Source organism: Diadema setosum, chromosome 18 (genome assembly GCF_964275005.1).
Source record: "Diadema setosum chromosome 18, eeDiaSeto1, whole genome shotgun sequence".
NCBI lineage: Eukaryota > Metazoa > Echinodermata > Echinoidea > Diadematoida > Diadematidae > Diadema > Diadema setosum.
The window spans coordinates 9,429,702-9,443,981 of NC_092702.1; the positions used below are offsets into that span (position 1 = coordinate 9,429,702).

The following is a 14,280-nucleotide window of genomic DNA, read 5'->3' on the forward strand; positions in this document are numbered from 1 at the left end:
GTCGTCCCCTTGTATTGTCAAATGATAGGGACTTCACTGCCTCACCACAGAGAGATAATTCAGTCATGGGTGTTTACTCAGTGAAGCCACAACCTATCCAAAAGCCTATAATGGTTTACTCTGCTGTTATGTAATCTAGCAATATCCAGGGTAGAGTAGAGGGCTTCTGTTCTATTTGCAGATTAGGCACAGATACATTAACTGTACTGTATCCATTTGTACCCGTCTGCATTTATTGTACTGCCGGTCACATGCTTGTCCTGTGCAACACATGTACTGGTACACTGTCATGATATATCTAATCACCACTGACCACCATGCTGCATTTATGAGATACATGTATCAATGCAGTCGCAGCGGACAGGTGCAATTAACTCCCTGTTTTCATTTTGACGTGACCTCGCTTTCCTCTTGAATGGACACGTTTTGCACGAAAACCGCTGGGAAAGTGTCGCAGCAAAACTGCTGTACCTTTACTTTACAATTCATATTTTTATACCCCCGCCAAACGAAGTTTGAAGGGGGTATAGGAATCAGCGGACGGTCGGGCGGTCGGTCCGTTGCAAATCTTGCGTCGCGAACTACTTCCTCAGTTTTCAACCGATTCCCATAAAACTTGGCACAGATGTGTGCCTTGGGTTGTAGATGTACAAGACGTATTTTTTGACAGTACCCAAAAGTACGTTGCCATGGTAACGGCATATTATGGGCAAAAATGGTACAAATCTTGCGTCGCGAACTCCTCCCACAGTTTTTGATCAATTTTTATGAAATTAGGTACAGATGTTCATCTGAATATGTTAATGTGCAAGACACATATTTCCGCAGAGGCAAAAAGTGCGTTGCCATGGTAACGGCATGTTATTGGTAAAATATAGGGCAAAATGCTTCATGGCAAAACTGCTTCATCAGTGTTCTTCCAATTCTCATGGAATTCATATTGAATGTTTGTCTTAGGATATAGGTCAGCATGACACATTTCTTGACAGTGACAAACAGTATGTTGCCATGGTAACAGCTCACATATTATGAGCCAAAATATGGAAAATTTTGTGTTGCAAACTACTTCCTCAGTTTTTGCCCAATTTCCATGAAACTTGGTACAGATGTGTGCCTTTGGTTGTAGATGTGCAAGACGCATTTTTCGACAGTACCCGAAAGTACGTTGCCATGGTAACGGCATATTAATGGCAGAAGATCAAGGAAAGATCTTGCGGATTTAACTAGTACTTCCTCAGTTTTTTGACCAAAGCTTTTGAAATGTTGTTTTGACCAAAGCTTATGAAATGTTGTTTGGCGGGGGTATAACCAGTCGCTGTAGCGACATTTCTAGTTTGATAATCCAAACGGTTATGATAAGTAAAAACTTCATTTCTACCTGTCATTATGTTACCTTGTTTAAATAACAACGATAAAATATTCCAAAATGGAGCAGAACTTCACTCTCAAAACGGAAATTAATTGCCAGAAATCGTTGCTAAAATTTCACATTTTGACTTCGTGAACAACAAAAAACTTGCAGACTCATGTTACTAAGTATGTATTTCTGTACGGAACTCTAAAATATTGCATACGAGAAGTCATGCGTCCGGATATGTCTGGAAATAATCGAAAGAGGTGCACTTTCTACCTTCGTTCCGAGCACGAAATTTCATAGTCTTTCCACACGGGAAGACAGGGTGCAGTCCCACGTACCCACATCTTTGTGGCGCTCACATCACCTGTGCTCTGATCGTAACTCATACCGGGAACTCGTAGTTTATTGCTAGTGCAGAAAAATCTGCGTAAAGTCTGAATAATCCAATGTCATGAATTTACAAGTGGTATCATAGCTGGTAGATATTCACATGTTTGCTTCTTTCTTTAGGCCAGTTCTGATGAAGTAAGTGCTTGTTTATGAGGTGGCGAAGTGGTCAGCAGTACTCTGCTATTGACACGGACTCCGCGGCCTACACTCATGTACAGTACAGTGTAGGCATCCGCAGCAGCCACTCTAGCATTGCACGTAACAGTACACATCGCACAGTCAGCTCCCTGGATCAATGCAGCTTTATCTTATAATATAAGTTTTTCTTAGAATATGACGTCATTATTCTCGTTTGCTGCTCCTGCAAAATTTGAGATTTCTGACAAAACACCTCATTTATTTTCACTTGTAACTTCAAAAATAGGTCTTCAGCAAAGCGCACAGCACTCTGCTAACCTCCGCACATGTCTTATGAATATGTATACGAAGTTTCAGGAATATTTAGTGGTGCGACCAGATGTTTCTGGAAATAATTGGAGGGTAGTTTTCCGAGACAGCGAAATATGAAATGTTGAATAACTTAAAAAATACTGAATCGTTTCTCGTGATTTTTCGTATGTGAATAGATATCATCATTTTACATCAATACTGAAAGTTTGAGTGATTTCTGTCTGTGTATAGCGGAGATATGAGAAGGTGAAATTTTGGTGAAAATGAGAACGCCCGAATCGGACTGCCTCGATGACGGTTGAAAATTCAAAATGTTTCGTGCATTTCGTGGGAGTTAATTATAGTCGTCCGCTACGACTGAATGGCATTTGATGGGTCCAAGAGGGTTAATGATATGAGAAACTTGAACTACATTTCATTATAGACAACAATTGATTGCACTCTTACTCAGTGAATGTGTCAATGTCAGAGATAATATAGGGCATTCATGTTTGAAGTGGTGCAGGATTTATTGCACTGTGGCACGAGAGCATGATTATAGTACATTTTCATAAGAGAGCTTACTCACGCCTGCCTCTACCCCTGTTATAAATGTATTCTTTCTTACGTGTAGATAGAGTCAGGAACATTGTACATTGTAAAGTTGAAAGGCCAGACATTCTTGATTCCCTGTCGATCCCCTCATTCTTTTCCATTTAAAGTGCATTAGTGTGGCCAGGCCAAGACGTCTAAAAATGTTTGCATTTAATAATAAAGACCAACAGACAATTGCATTCAGCTTTAGAGTTTCCATCAAGTGAATGTGAATTGTGATGTGTGCTGAAAAAAAAAAAAAAAAAAAGTTGTATCAACTGATGGAGGATGTGATTGGTTTTTATGTGGTCAAGCTGGCAGAAGGTGTCTTGCTGCCCACTCCTTACCTCACCCTATTTCCCTTGAATTCCAGCAGAATTGTTGTAATCAGATGTTATGAAGATTATGATCACTATCAGGATACAGTCAGTGTTGCTGTTATTGTCATTACTGATACTGCTTTGATTATTGCTCTCACCATTGTGATTATATATAGTCAAGTAATCATAATTTTTGCTGGTAGTGTTATTGAACAGTGTTGAGAAAATTTTGACAAGAGTAAAGAGAATCATCTGTAGCTAATATAAAAAATATGGTATGACCTTGTTGTTACATAAAATAATGAATCATCTGAAGTGCAAAATATTCACATGAAATGCATCATAGACAGATCATATTGATATTTTGATATTAGTGTTCTCTTCTCTTTCCAGCAATCTACAACTTTCCTGGGACTGGTACACATGAACTGGTCCTCAGTGTTGGCGATGCTGTGCAGATCACTGAAGAGTGTGCAGGTAAGACAAATGAGTATATAACTGAGCATTTGAAAAACTAGGGCAAGCTTTGAAACCAGATGTAAGCAACCCCCAAAACAATTGGTGCCTTCACGGTTACAGTGAAATACTGCCGCATTTTGTGCGATATTTTGTCATGTGAAAGAAAATGCACCATGAAAGACGGTGCAAAACACATCACAAATAACATGATATTTAGGATTGTGATTGAAACTTTACACAAAGTACAATGCAAAATTTGAGTGTGAATTGTGTCATGAAATACCACTAATCATACAGTGGTGTATTTTTCACGTCACCTGCCACTTTTCCAGTCTTCTCTCTATAGAAGAGATGATGCACATGCCCAGTGCTTATTATGGAGAGGTGTTAATTTGGACCAGAAATACCACTTTGTGCCTGTATAAAAAGAACGGGTATGTTGTGTGGATTCTCTCAGAAGAGCTGCTGTGTTTTATGCATGTGGGGGCCTACAAGGTGATATTGTAAATCTTAAAATGTGTGTGGTTTCATCAGGCCAGACAGAAGTCAAAGTTCATATTCATGACGAAAAAGGCAATCAAGCCCATTGTAAATGAAATAACAGGGCTTGGAATTTAACCCTTACCCATCCCCCCCCCCCCCCCAAAAAAAAAAGAAAGTCTGTAAAGTGTGCCATTTATGTGCTTTCTACCATAACAAAGATTTTGTGAGTAAAGTCTGCTTTGTACTGATATGCTGCCAACATTCCAGAAATTCTGTGGTTGTCATTTTTTTTCTTAGTTGTTTTGATCATGCTTGAATTATTATTCCAAGAGGAATTGCTGAGTGGGAGTGTGGTTTATGAGTTGTGAGATTTGGAAGCAAGGAGAGTGTCTGACTATACAGTAGCAGTATGATTTTGTATCATGAAGCTCAAAGCATGCACTGTGCACTGATGATTGAATGTCCAAGAAGCCGTCAAAATGCTTCAATTCTTCACAAAGCCATGCTAATATGTTTATGTTTCCCATGCATTTAGTACAATGTATGAAATTATGTGTTTTTCTATGTGTGTGTTTATATGCATATTTATGAACAAATTTATACAATGATATAGCTGTAACCAATAGTATCATTCTCTATGCATAACACGTTCAGGATCATGACTCAAATTTCAACATTTTTATAGCGAGAACAAAAATAATGTATTGTTTCACGAGATTTGAGTCTTCATCCATAATGCAATGCTTTGTGCAATTTTTTTGCAAAGAGACGCAAAGTTGTGCAGTGTTAACAATGACAGCAAAACATTTTGAAAATTTCATATCCCACAATGCACTGTGTGTGTCGCTCTGAGCGATTTTTTTGCAGCTGTGGCACACTGCATTACATTGAATTGGCCTTGTGATGTAGTAAGCATACCATTCATGTTTATACATCTGCAGGTCAGCATTTTGTGAATATAAATTGCGACCCAAAAGGTTTTGAATCATTAGCGCGATAAAAATCCAAGCTCGAGATAATTTTCGCGATCGCAAATTAGCGCACTATTTCATTTCCTATTCATATCAGCCCGAACATCATCAAATAGCACGCTAGTTCGCATTAATTAGCCTGCTATTTCGGAAATTTCCCAAGTTGGACTCGAGAAATTTTCTCAATCGACTTGTATTCATATCATCAAATAGCGCGCTATTTCGTGATCGGGTTAATTTCCCAAGTCAGAAAATAGCGTGTTATTTCAAAACATCGGGTTGATGTGAAAACGCCTACTAAGACGTGACCCTGATTGCAACTCAAATTTCAAAATTTTTGCCATGAGAATGAACCTAAAATGAGTTACATGTATGTTGGTGGTACATGTATCTCCACATATGGCCTGTTTGCACATACCCAAAATTAATATTAAAAGTTACATTTTATGATTTGAAATGCGATGCAAAAACAGATGATGCCCGAAATTAGCATTAAAAGATATATTTTTTATGATTTGAAATGCGATGCAAAAAAAAGATTGATTTTCTTTTTTTGTGTGTGTGTGGACACACACACACAAAATCTGTCGCTATACATGTTTCGAGGCAGAAATCAGTCCATCTTGATTTTCCTTGGAAACCTCGATTTTGCCTTGCGCAGTGTGTATGAACAGTATGTCCCCAAAAATGAAATTCTAAATCCAGTGATGCAACTTGGAAACCTTTGCAATCAGTTGCCTAGCGCAATATGTTGCACGTCCCCCAAATCAATCTTTTTTATCTCATAATGCAACTCGCTGTACTAGGCCCAGGCTGAGCAAAGATATGTGTGTGCTTTCAATTTTTGCACTGGTTTCTGGTAATGCGAAATGGCATGAAAATTTCCACTTTAACAGTAGGCCTACAAACATATTTGGTACATTGTAACTAACTGATGACACCAGTTACAAATTTGTACACAATGTATTCTCACTATTCCTGTATGCTTTGTAAAGATTTCACTGACGGGTCACATTTGTTGCTTTTGGTTGAAATGATATTCAATCTGCTTGTCAGTAGGCATACATATCCTCTCTTCCATTTGCAGTCGCTATTAAAGATAATATAAAGTTTTGGTACCTCAAAAGTTTCCCTGAATTTCCTTGTCTTAGTTTGTGTTTTAGGTTAAAGTACCTTTCATATAACTAACACTGTGAGACTTACTCGCCCCAAAGTGCTCTCATGTCTTAGTAATCATGCAATTAACTGCGACCAGCAGCCCCATACGCATAGCGTAATGGGGCTTCGCATTGTAGTATTGTTACGACCAAAATCACTCTGAGAATGATCGCACAAAAGAAACAATCAACTACTGTTCAGGCGGTTTATTAACAGTGATATTGTGGGTACAGACTCGTAATCGGTTTTCACATCAGTACAATAATGATCACTATAAACAAATATAAGTCAGTAATGGAATCACTTACTCACTAAATCACGAAATCCCTACAATTTCCTGGTAGTGTCCAAATACGATGCTTGATGCACAAATGAATGATCCGTGATGCACCGATGAATGATTCCTTCGACGTAAATCCAGAGGCACAGGTTACAATAGTCCGCGTTATAAATCCAGGGTATAGTCCACGATAGATGTTCACGGCGAAACGCGCAGAATCCAAACGTTGTGACGACCACGTCCAGTTGATGCGTTTAATGATGATTCACTTTATACTGTCCAGCGAGGAATCCAGCCCGTCACAGCTTTGCCGTAACAATGTCCGTTGACACTAAAATATGGAGTCTATCTCCAACGTAGGCAAATTAATTCTCTGCAGGCAAAATGTCTCCCAGGCCTTATCTCCACAAACACAGTTTGTATAGCAGGTCAGCAGGTAACACAGGACTGACTATAACAAGTCGCTTCAGAGCCAAAAGTGACGTAACTCTCAGAGCAGAGGTGTTGGGTACTCTGCCTACCTCAGAATTTCTCCAGCTTATATATTCATTCACCCCTTTCTAGTACATTCTGTAATTTTCTCCAACCTGGGGCTACATACCTGAACATACTAGCAAGTCCAAATTCCAGGAATCCTGGATGACTCACTGCCTAATATGTGCATAACATCATTGCCAAAATTACCTACCAATCACATTGGGCTACAAGGGCAGTGCCTCACTCAGCCAGCACTTCCTAGAATTTTCTGGAATGGGTTAAATCATTCTAGATTGAGTGAGCTATAATGTATTTCCTGTCACATGCATACATGTACTGTAGCTACATTGTATACCATGTAGAAAATTCTCCACTGATCTGGTCAGCCTGTATGTACTATATCTATATCATATAGAATGTTCTCCATTAATCTGGTCACCCTGTGTACATACACATTAAACAACCATGCATACAGCCTTGATACATGTACATAACTACTTGTGTGTACATTTGTGACACCATCCCCCATGGGAAAAAGAAAGCCTTGCCGTAGCAAGGGTTTCTTTTACCTTCACAATTTCTTATTGTTATTTACAACGAATGTGAGGTAAAATCAAACTCAAACAACCATAATCACATACTATCACATGCCTTTTGAAAAGCTGCATTGATTCCATGTTCTCTTTTCATGGATACCAGTTACATTGATATTGCTTGGATTCTCGGAGCTTATACAATCATGTCAAACTGTTTTGCATACATTAATGGATATGCTAAACACATACAATGTACACTGTAAGTGATATGCGGTGAAAACTTTTCACCTTTGATACTCTCTTCATGTTACACTCTTGACAAAGCGTCAGCAATTACATTATTTTTGCCTGCCACATGTTTGATTTTGAGAGCATATGGCTGCGTCATCATGCTCCATCTGAACAGTCTATTGTTCTTCATTTTGAACCGGTCTAAAAAGACCAAGGGGTTGTGGTCAGTATAGACCGTGATCTCCCCTTTGCTATTTGTCAAGTACACTTCATATTGCTGGAGGGCAAGGATGAGACTGAGAGCCTCCTTCTCGATAGTTGAGTATTTCTTTTGGTATGCGTTCAACTTTTTGGAAAAGTAGCTAACCGGTCGTTCAGTGCCTTCTTCATCTTCTTGGAGCAAAACCGCTCCCACTCCTACATCACTAGCATCGATTGCCACTTTGAATGGCTTTTGGAAGTCAGGAGCTGCCAGAACAGGCTCATTAGCAAGGACTGCTTTTAGTTTCTCGAAGGCCCTTTGACACTCATCAGTCCAGGTGTACTTTGCCTTACCCTTCAGCAGGTTTGTTAGGGGGGTGACTACAGTGCTGAAATTTGGCACAAATTTCCTGTAGAAACCAGCCATGCCCAGGAATCTGAGCAACTCCTTCTTGGATTGGGGGATGGGAAAGCCTAGTATAGCTTCTACCTTGGCTTCTCTTGGCAATACCTGTCCCTGACCGACTACATGCCCGAGATACACCACTTTGGCCTTTGCAAATTCACTCTTTGCCAGATTAATCACCAATCCGGCCTCCCTGAGTTGATCAAAGAGTTGCCGCAAGTGTGTAATGTGCTCTTCCCACGTGTCACTATACACTAGGATGTCATCAATGTATACTACACAGTTGTCAAGTCCGGCAATGATTTGGTTTGTCAGCCGTTGGAAGGTGGCCGGAGCATTTTTCATGCCAAATGGCATTACTTTGCATTGGAACAAGCCATCTGGTGTGGCAAAGGCAGAAATCTCCCTGGCTTTGTCGGTCAAGGGCACTTGCCAGTATCCCTTTAGAAGGTCTATTTTACTGACATATGCAGAATTTCCGACCCTGTCAATGCAGTCTTCTAGTCTGGGAATGGGGAAAGAATCTGTTTTCGTCACGGCGTTTACCTTTCGGTAATCTATACAGAATCTTTGAGACCCATCCGGTTTGGGCACCATGACGATTGGGGAGCTCCAACTGCTTTTACTCGGTTCTATTATGTCATTGTCTAACATGTACTGAACCTCTTCCCTTACTTTTTGCAGTTTGCTCGGGTTTAGTCTGTAAGGGTTTTGCTTGATAGGGTCGGCATCTCCTACATCAACATCATGTACAGCCAGAGGGGTGCTGCCTGGTTTGTCTTTACACAATTCTTTGTACTCATGTAACAGACTAGTCACATCTTTCTTCTGATTTTCAGGTAGGTAGTTCAGTGCCTCATCTACTTTCCCTAACATCTCTGAGTTAGACAACCTGGCACTAGAGGGCTCACTTCCATTCTCATCTTGAGCTTCTCCCTCTTCATCTACTTCCTCTTCTACCACCTGAGCTACGCCTACAGGCTGACTAGCCTTTCTCTCATAGTACTCTTTCAGCATGTTTACATGACACACCCTCTGATCTTTTCGTCTGTCTGGCGTACTGATCACATAGTTCACATCATTGAGTTTCTTTTTGACACAGTATGGGCCACTGAACTTGGCTTTCAGTGGTTCACCTTGTATGGGCAGCAGCACAAGAACTTTGTCACCTGGTTTGAAGGTTCGGGCTTTGGCATTTTTGTCTGCCTTTCTCTTCATTGAGTCTTGTGACACTTTCAAGTGTTTCCTAGCTACCTCACAAGCCTTTGAAAGCCTTTCACGAAACTTTGACACATAGTCAAGTAGGTGGACCTCATCATCCTCAGTCATGAATTTCTCTTTGATGAGCTTTAGTGGGCCCCTAACTTCATGACCGTACACCAACTCAAATGGGCTGAAACCCGTCGACTCATTTGGGGAGTCCCTCGTTGCGAACAGTAGGAAAGGGATGCCCTTATCCCAATCCTCGGGATACTCCTCACAAAATGCCCTAATCATTGTCTTTAGGGTCTGGTGGTAGCGCTCCAACGCACCTTGGGATTGGGGATGATAAGCTGACGACTTCAGCTGCTTCACACCCAAACGATACATCACCTCTTGAAATATGCCTGACATGAAATTTGACCCTTGGTCAGACTGCACTTCCTTGGGCAACCCATACCTAGTGAAAAACTGCACTAGCGCATCTACCACAGTCTTGGCAGTGATATTTCTCAATGGGATAGCCTCTGGAAACCGTGTAGACATATCCATGATTGTCAAGAGGTACTTATGACCCGACCTAGTCCTAGGCAAAGGTCCAACACAGTCGACTAGAACCCGACTGAATGGTTCTTCAAACGCAGGTATCGGAATCAATGGCGCCGGCTTCACTGAATGCTGTGGTTTACCAGCCACCTGACATGTGTGACAAGTCTTGCAAAACTCAGCCACATCCACATTCAACCCTGGCCAATAGAAATGCCTCATGATCCGATCCTTTGTTTTTCTGACGCCTAAATGGCCGCCAACAGGTAACTCGTGAGCAATCCTCAAGATCTCACCGCGGTAACTAGGAGGGACAACAACTTGACGGACCACCGTCCAATCCTCATCAGCTGGCCTATGGGGAGGTCTCCACTTCCTCATCAAAATGCCATCTTTGACATAATAGCACTCAGGGACCTTTTCAGCCTCAGCCTCAGAACACGCCGTCTGAGACAAGCCTTTCAACTCAGAGTCTGCCTGCTGTGCTTCAACCAAGGAAGACTTGCTAAACAGCCCATCACTGTTAGCCTCGGAGCCTAATACAGCAACCCCATCATTCAAATCCTTGAAAAAGGTTTCTGCCAACCAAACACCGGAATTCTCCTCCACATCAACAGAATCCGCATCATCTTGAACAGCTCTACGAGCCTGAGACCTAGTCACAACACAATCTGGGAAAATCCCAGGAAACTCCTCCTGCAACTGCTCAGTTTCAGCAACCACCACTGGTTTATCCGAAACAACTGGAGACGCAACCACCTTGTCCCCAGCCAAGTCATTCCCCAACAGGAAGTCAATGCCTACCATGGGCAACTCAGGAACAACTCCAACAGTGACAGGACCAGAAACTAGGTCACACTTCAAATCCACTCTATACAGTGGTACTGACATATAACTGCCATCAACAGTCTGAATCAAGACTTTTGCATTCACTGCACTATCTGGTGGAAAAGTCATACCACCATCCACCATCAACGACTGAGAGGCCCCCGTATCCCGCAGGATGACTACTGGTTTACCTGCCTCACCAGAAGTACATGGGGTCACCTCACCATCAAACAAAAAGCTACGATAGCTCTCATCCACCTGCTTAGTTCTATCTTTGAATTTGGGAGATCGACTTTCAATGGCCTGTGTTTCACTGAAAGGGACACTATTTTCGGGTAGGACACTTTTTGACATGACAAATCCCATGTCCTTCTTTGTTTTGTTTTGCAACTTCCAACATTGTGACTTTACATGCCCTGTCTTGTTACAGTGAAAACATTTGATGACATTTGCACTTGTACTGGACCCTTTGTCAGTTTGAGGCTTTGGTGCCGATGAAGTTTCAGAACTCGTGCCTTTTTCAGAACCAGCATTCTTTGGATTGCTCGACTGATTTTTGTCTCTCTTATTTCCAGAGAAATTCCTGAAAGGTGGTCTGTTGTCATTTCTGTGGGTCAGCTCATACTCATCAGCCATCAAGGCTGCTTTATGCAAACTTGTCACTTTGTGATCATCCAAATGTGACCGCACACTGAAAGCAACACTCTTTTTGAATTCTTCCAAGAGAACAACCTCACGTAGGTTATCAAAATCCTGATCCACTTTCAGGGACCTGTACCACCTATCAAACATCATTTCCTTTTCACGAGCAAACTCAACATGTGTCTGACCTGGTTTGCGGTACGAATTTCTGAACTTATGTCTGTATGCCTCTGGCACCAACTCATAAGCATTCAACACTGCCTTCTTGACTGTAGCATAGTCACGTGATTGCTCTTCAGAGAGAGATGAGTACACATCGGCTGCTTTGCCGACAAACACACTTTGAAGGAGCAAGGGCCAAAATTCCTGTGGCCAGTTCAAACTGTTAGCCACCTTCTCAAATGACACAAAATATGCATCAACTCTGTTTTCTTCAAACTTTGGCACCAATCGAATGTTCTTGGCCAAATCAAATTCAGAGGGAGCCCTTTCACGATTTCCAACAGTCTGTGCATGAGTCAATTCCATCTCACGCAATTTCAGTTGTTGCTCCACCTCAAGTTTCTTCATTTCAATTTCTCTTTCAATTTCTAATCTCATCTTCTCTTTTTCCATTTCCATTTCTCTCTCCTTCATTTGCAATTTAGCAAGCTCAAGCCGTGTTTGATCCGAAATTTGAGCTTGATCTGGAGTGTCAATTTCTTCTTTGAGCTCCATGTGACCAGCTACCAAGTCAAGAATTTCTGCCTTTCTTACACCTTGTGGAACATCAACATTCAAATGCTGTGCAATAGCAGTCAAATCGCATTTGCCAGGGAGGTGAGAGGAAAAGGAGTGGGCACTGGATTAGTGTCTTTTGAACCATCCTCGGAGCCGCACTCCCCAAGAGACCACTCCACTAACTAGATTACTGCTGCTTTGCCGCACAGTGCACATGCGCAATCCTTGTCAACAGGCTGGTGGGTCTCACCCCTCCCTGGCCAGAACCTAGATTACTCCACGTGGTACTGGTGGGTGGTGTATACTGGTGCATTACCCATTGCTGTGCCTGCAAACAACACTGGTGCATTGTGATGTGCAGTGAACTGGTTGCATGGTCACATTTTGAATTTTGCAGCTAGTATAGTATTATAACTTAAGTATTATGCATTTACATGTCCATGTACTATAAGATTTCTTGGGAACAATGTACTTTGCATGTTATATGGTGAAATAACTTTTACATGAAATGGAAACAAATTATGATTAGCAGCACCAATAATAATATACTGATTGTAAGAATATGAAGGAAACATGAACAGCTGAGTAGTGGAACACAGGCCCTATAATGATGTCTGATGATGATAATAATTTTAATACCAAGCTAGCACAGAAAATACCAACCACAACAGCAACAACCATCATAAAGATACCCATTCAGCTTTCAAATAAGAATAAAACAAAAACAGAGAGACAGACAAAAAAAGCGCCATGGTGAATATCTTATCAGGCATACAGTGATACAGGACATGTGAGATAGTTCAGCTCTCACTGAACTCTCACATGTTTTCACCATACACCAGGCAAGGAGGCAAGTTATTTCACCAAGATTAGGTCCTATAGTAGTCTCCATCATGACCACTCTGTTGTAGATTCGAGCCCTCCTGCCTCAATATATCCCCAGCATACAACAAACAAACATTCAAATAGTGTTTTCACCCCCTGGAGAACTAAAATTGCTCACAAAAATATGTTAGTGGGACCAGAAAAAACATGTCTTGGCGGATGTATGCAAGTTTCCCAAAAAATATGACAAGAGAACCAACACGAGCGAACAATGAAGTGATACATCAGACTAAAGAAAAACCCCAACATCTGCTGATCTACAGGTGAATTTCGTCAGCGCTAGTCAGGATTTACACTTGACATTGCGTCGTAATTTGATTAAGACAAGAACAAAACAATGGCTATTGTTAAACAGTTACATTGTCAAAACTCAACTTCTTCTTGGCCGATTTTCAAAATTTTTGTATCTATCGAGAGCTGAATTCTTAGACTAGCAGGTCCCAAGAGTATATGCTGTGTGAGCCTGCATAAAGAATGTAAAACCCTCATACAAGTCCTTGTGAACACACACAAGTCAACTGGCCTGTCCATACTCCTAACGATAGAGGGCCAAATCACCGCGGCCCCGAGGATCGAACATCAAAGAGCAGTGATAACGATCAGACTGACCTCGTTACGTAAGAGGTCGTTTACTTGTTCGTTGGGGCACTGATCCCTTGTAATCCTGTGTTGAGTGATAGGGAAAACCCTGAGGGCAGAGTGCCCACTCCTTTTTGTCTCACCTCCCTGCATTTGCGTAACCTTTGCAAATCTTTGAGGGACAAATCTGTCCTCTGAACAAATGCCTGAACATCCATTGTACTGATTGACATTGTCACATGTATTACACACAATGTACAATTGAACAATCAACTCACTGGTATTTTGTCTGTACTAATACTCTAGATTCCGGAACGTTCCAAATTCTAAGTTTTGGCTTTAAATTCACTTCTCGGACACAAGCCCCCAATTTTGTTACGACCAAAATCACTCTGAGAATGATCGCGCAAAAGAAACAATCAACTACTGTTCAGGCGGTTTATTAACAGTGATATTGTGGGTACAGACTCGTAATCGGTTTTCACATCAGTACAATAATGATCACTATAAACAAATATAAGTCAGTAATGGAATCACTTACTCACTAAATCACGAAATCCCTACAATTTCCTGGTAGTGTCCAAATAC

The 14,280-nt window shown here is 41.2% G+C and overlaps 1 protein-coding gene across 1 annotated transcript in view; it reads left to right on the forward strand.

Annotated features, from left to right (window-relative positions):
* LOC140241716 (dedicator of cytokinesis protein 1-like) overlaps positions 1-14,280 on the forward strand; it is a 157,378-nt gene that overhangs the window by 23,020 nt on the left and 120,078 nt on the right. Inside the window, 1 exon segment of the mRNA XM_072321466.1 lies at positions 3,484-3,567. Coding sequence (XP_072177567.1) covers positions 3,484-3,567 — 84 coding nt within the window.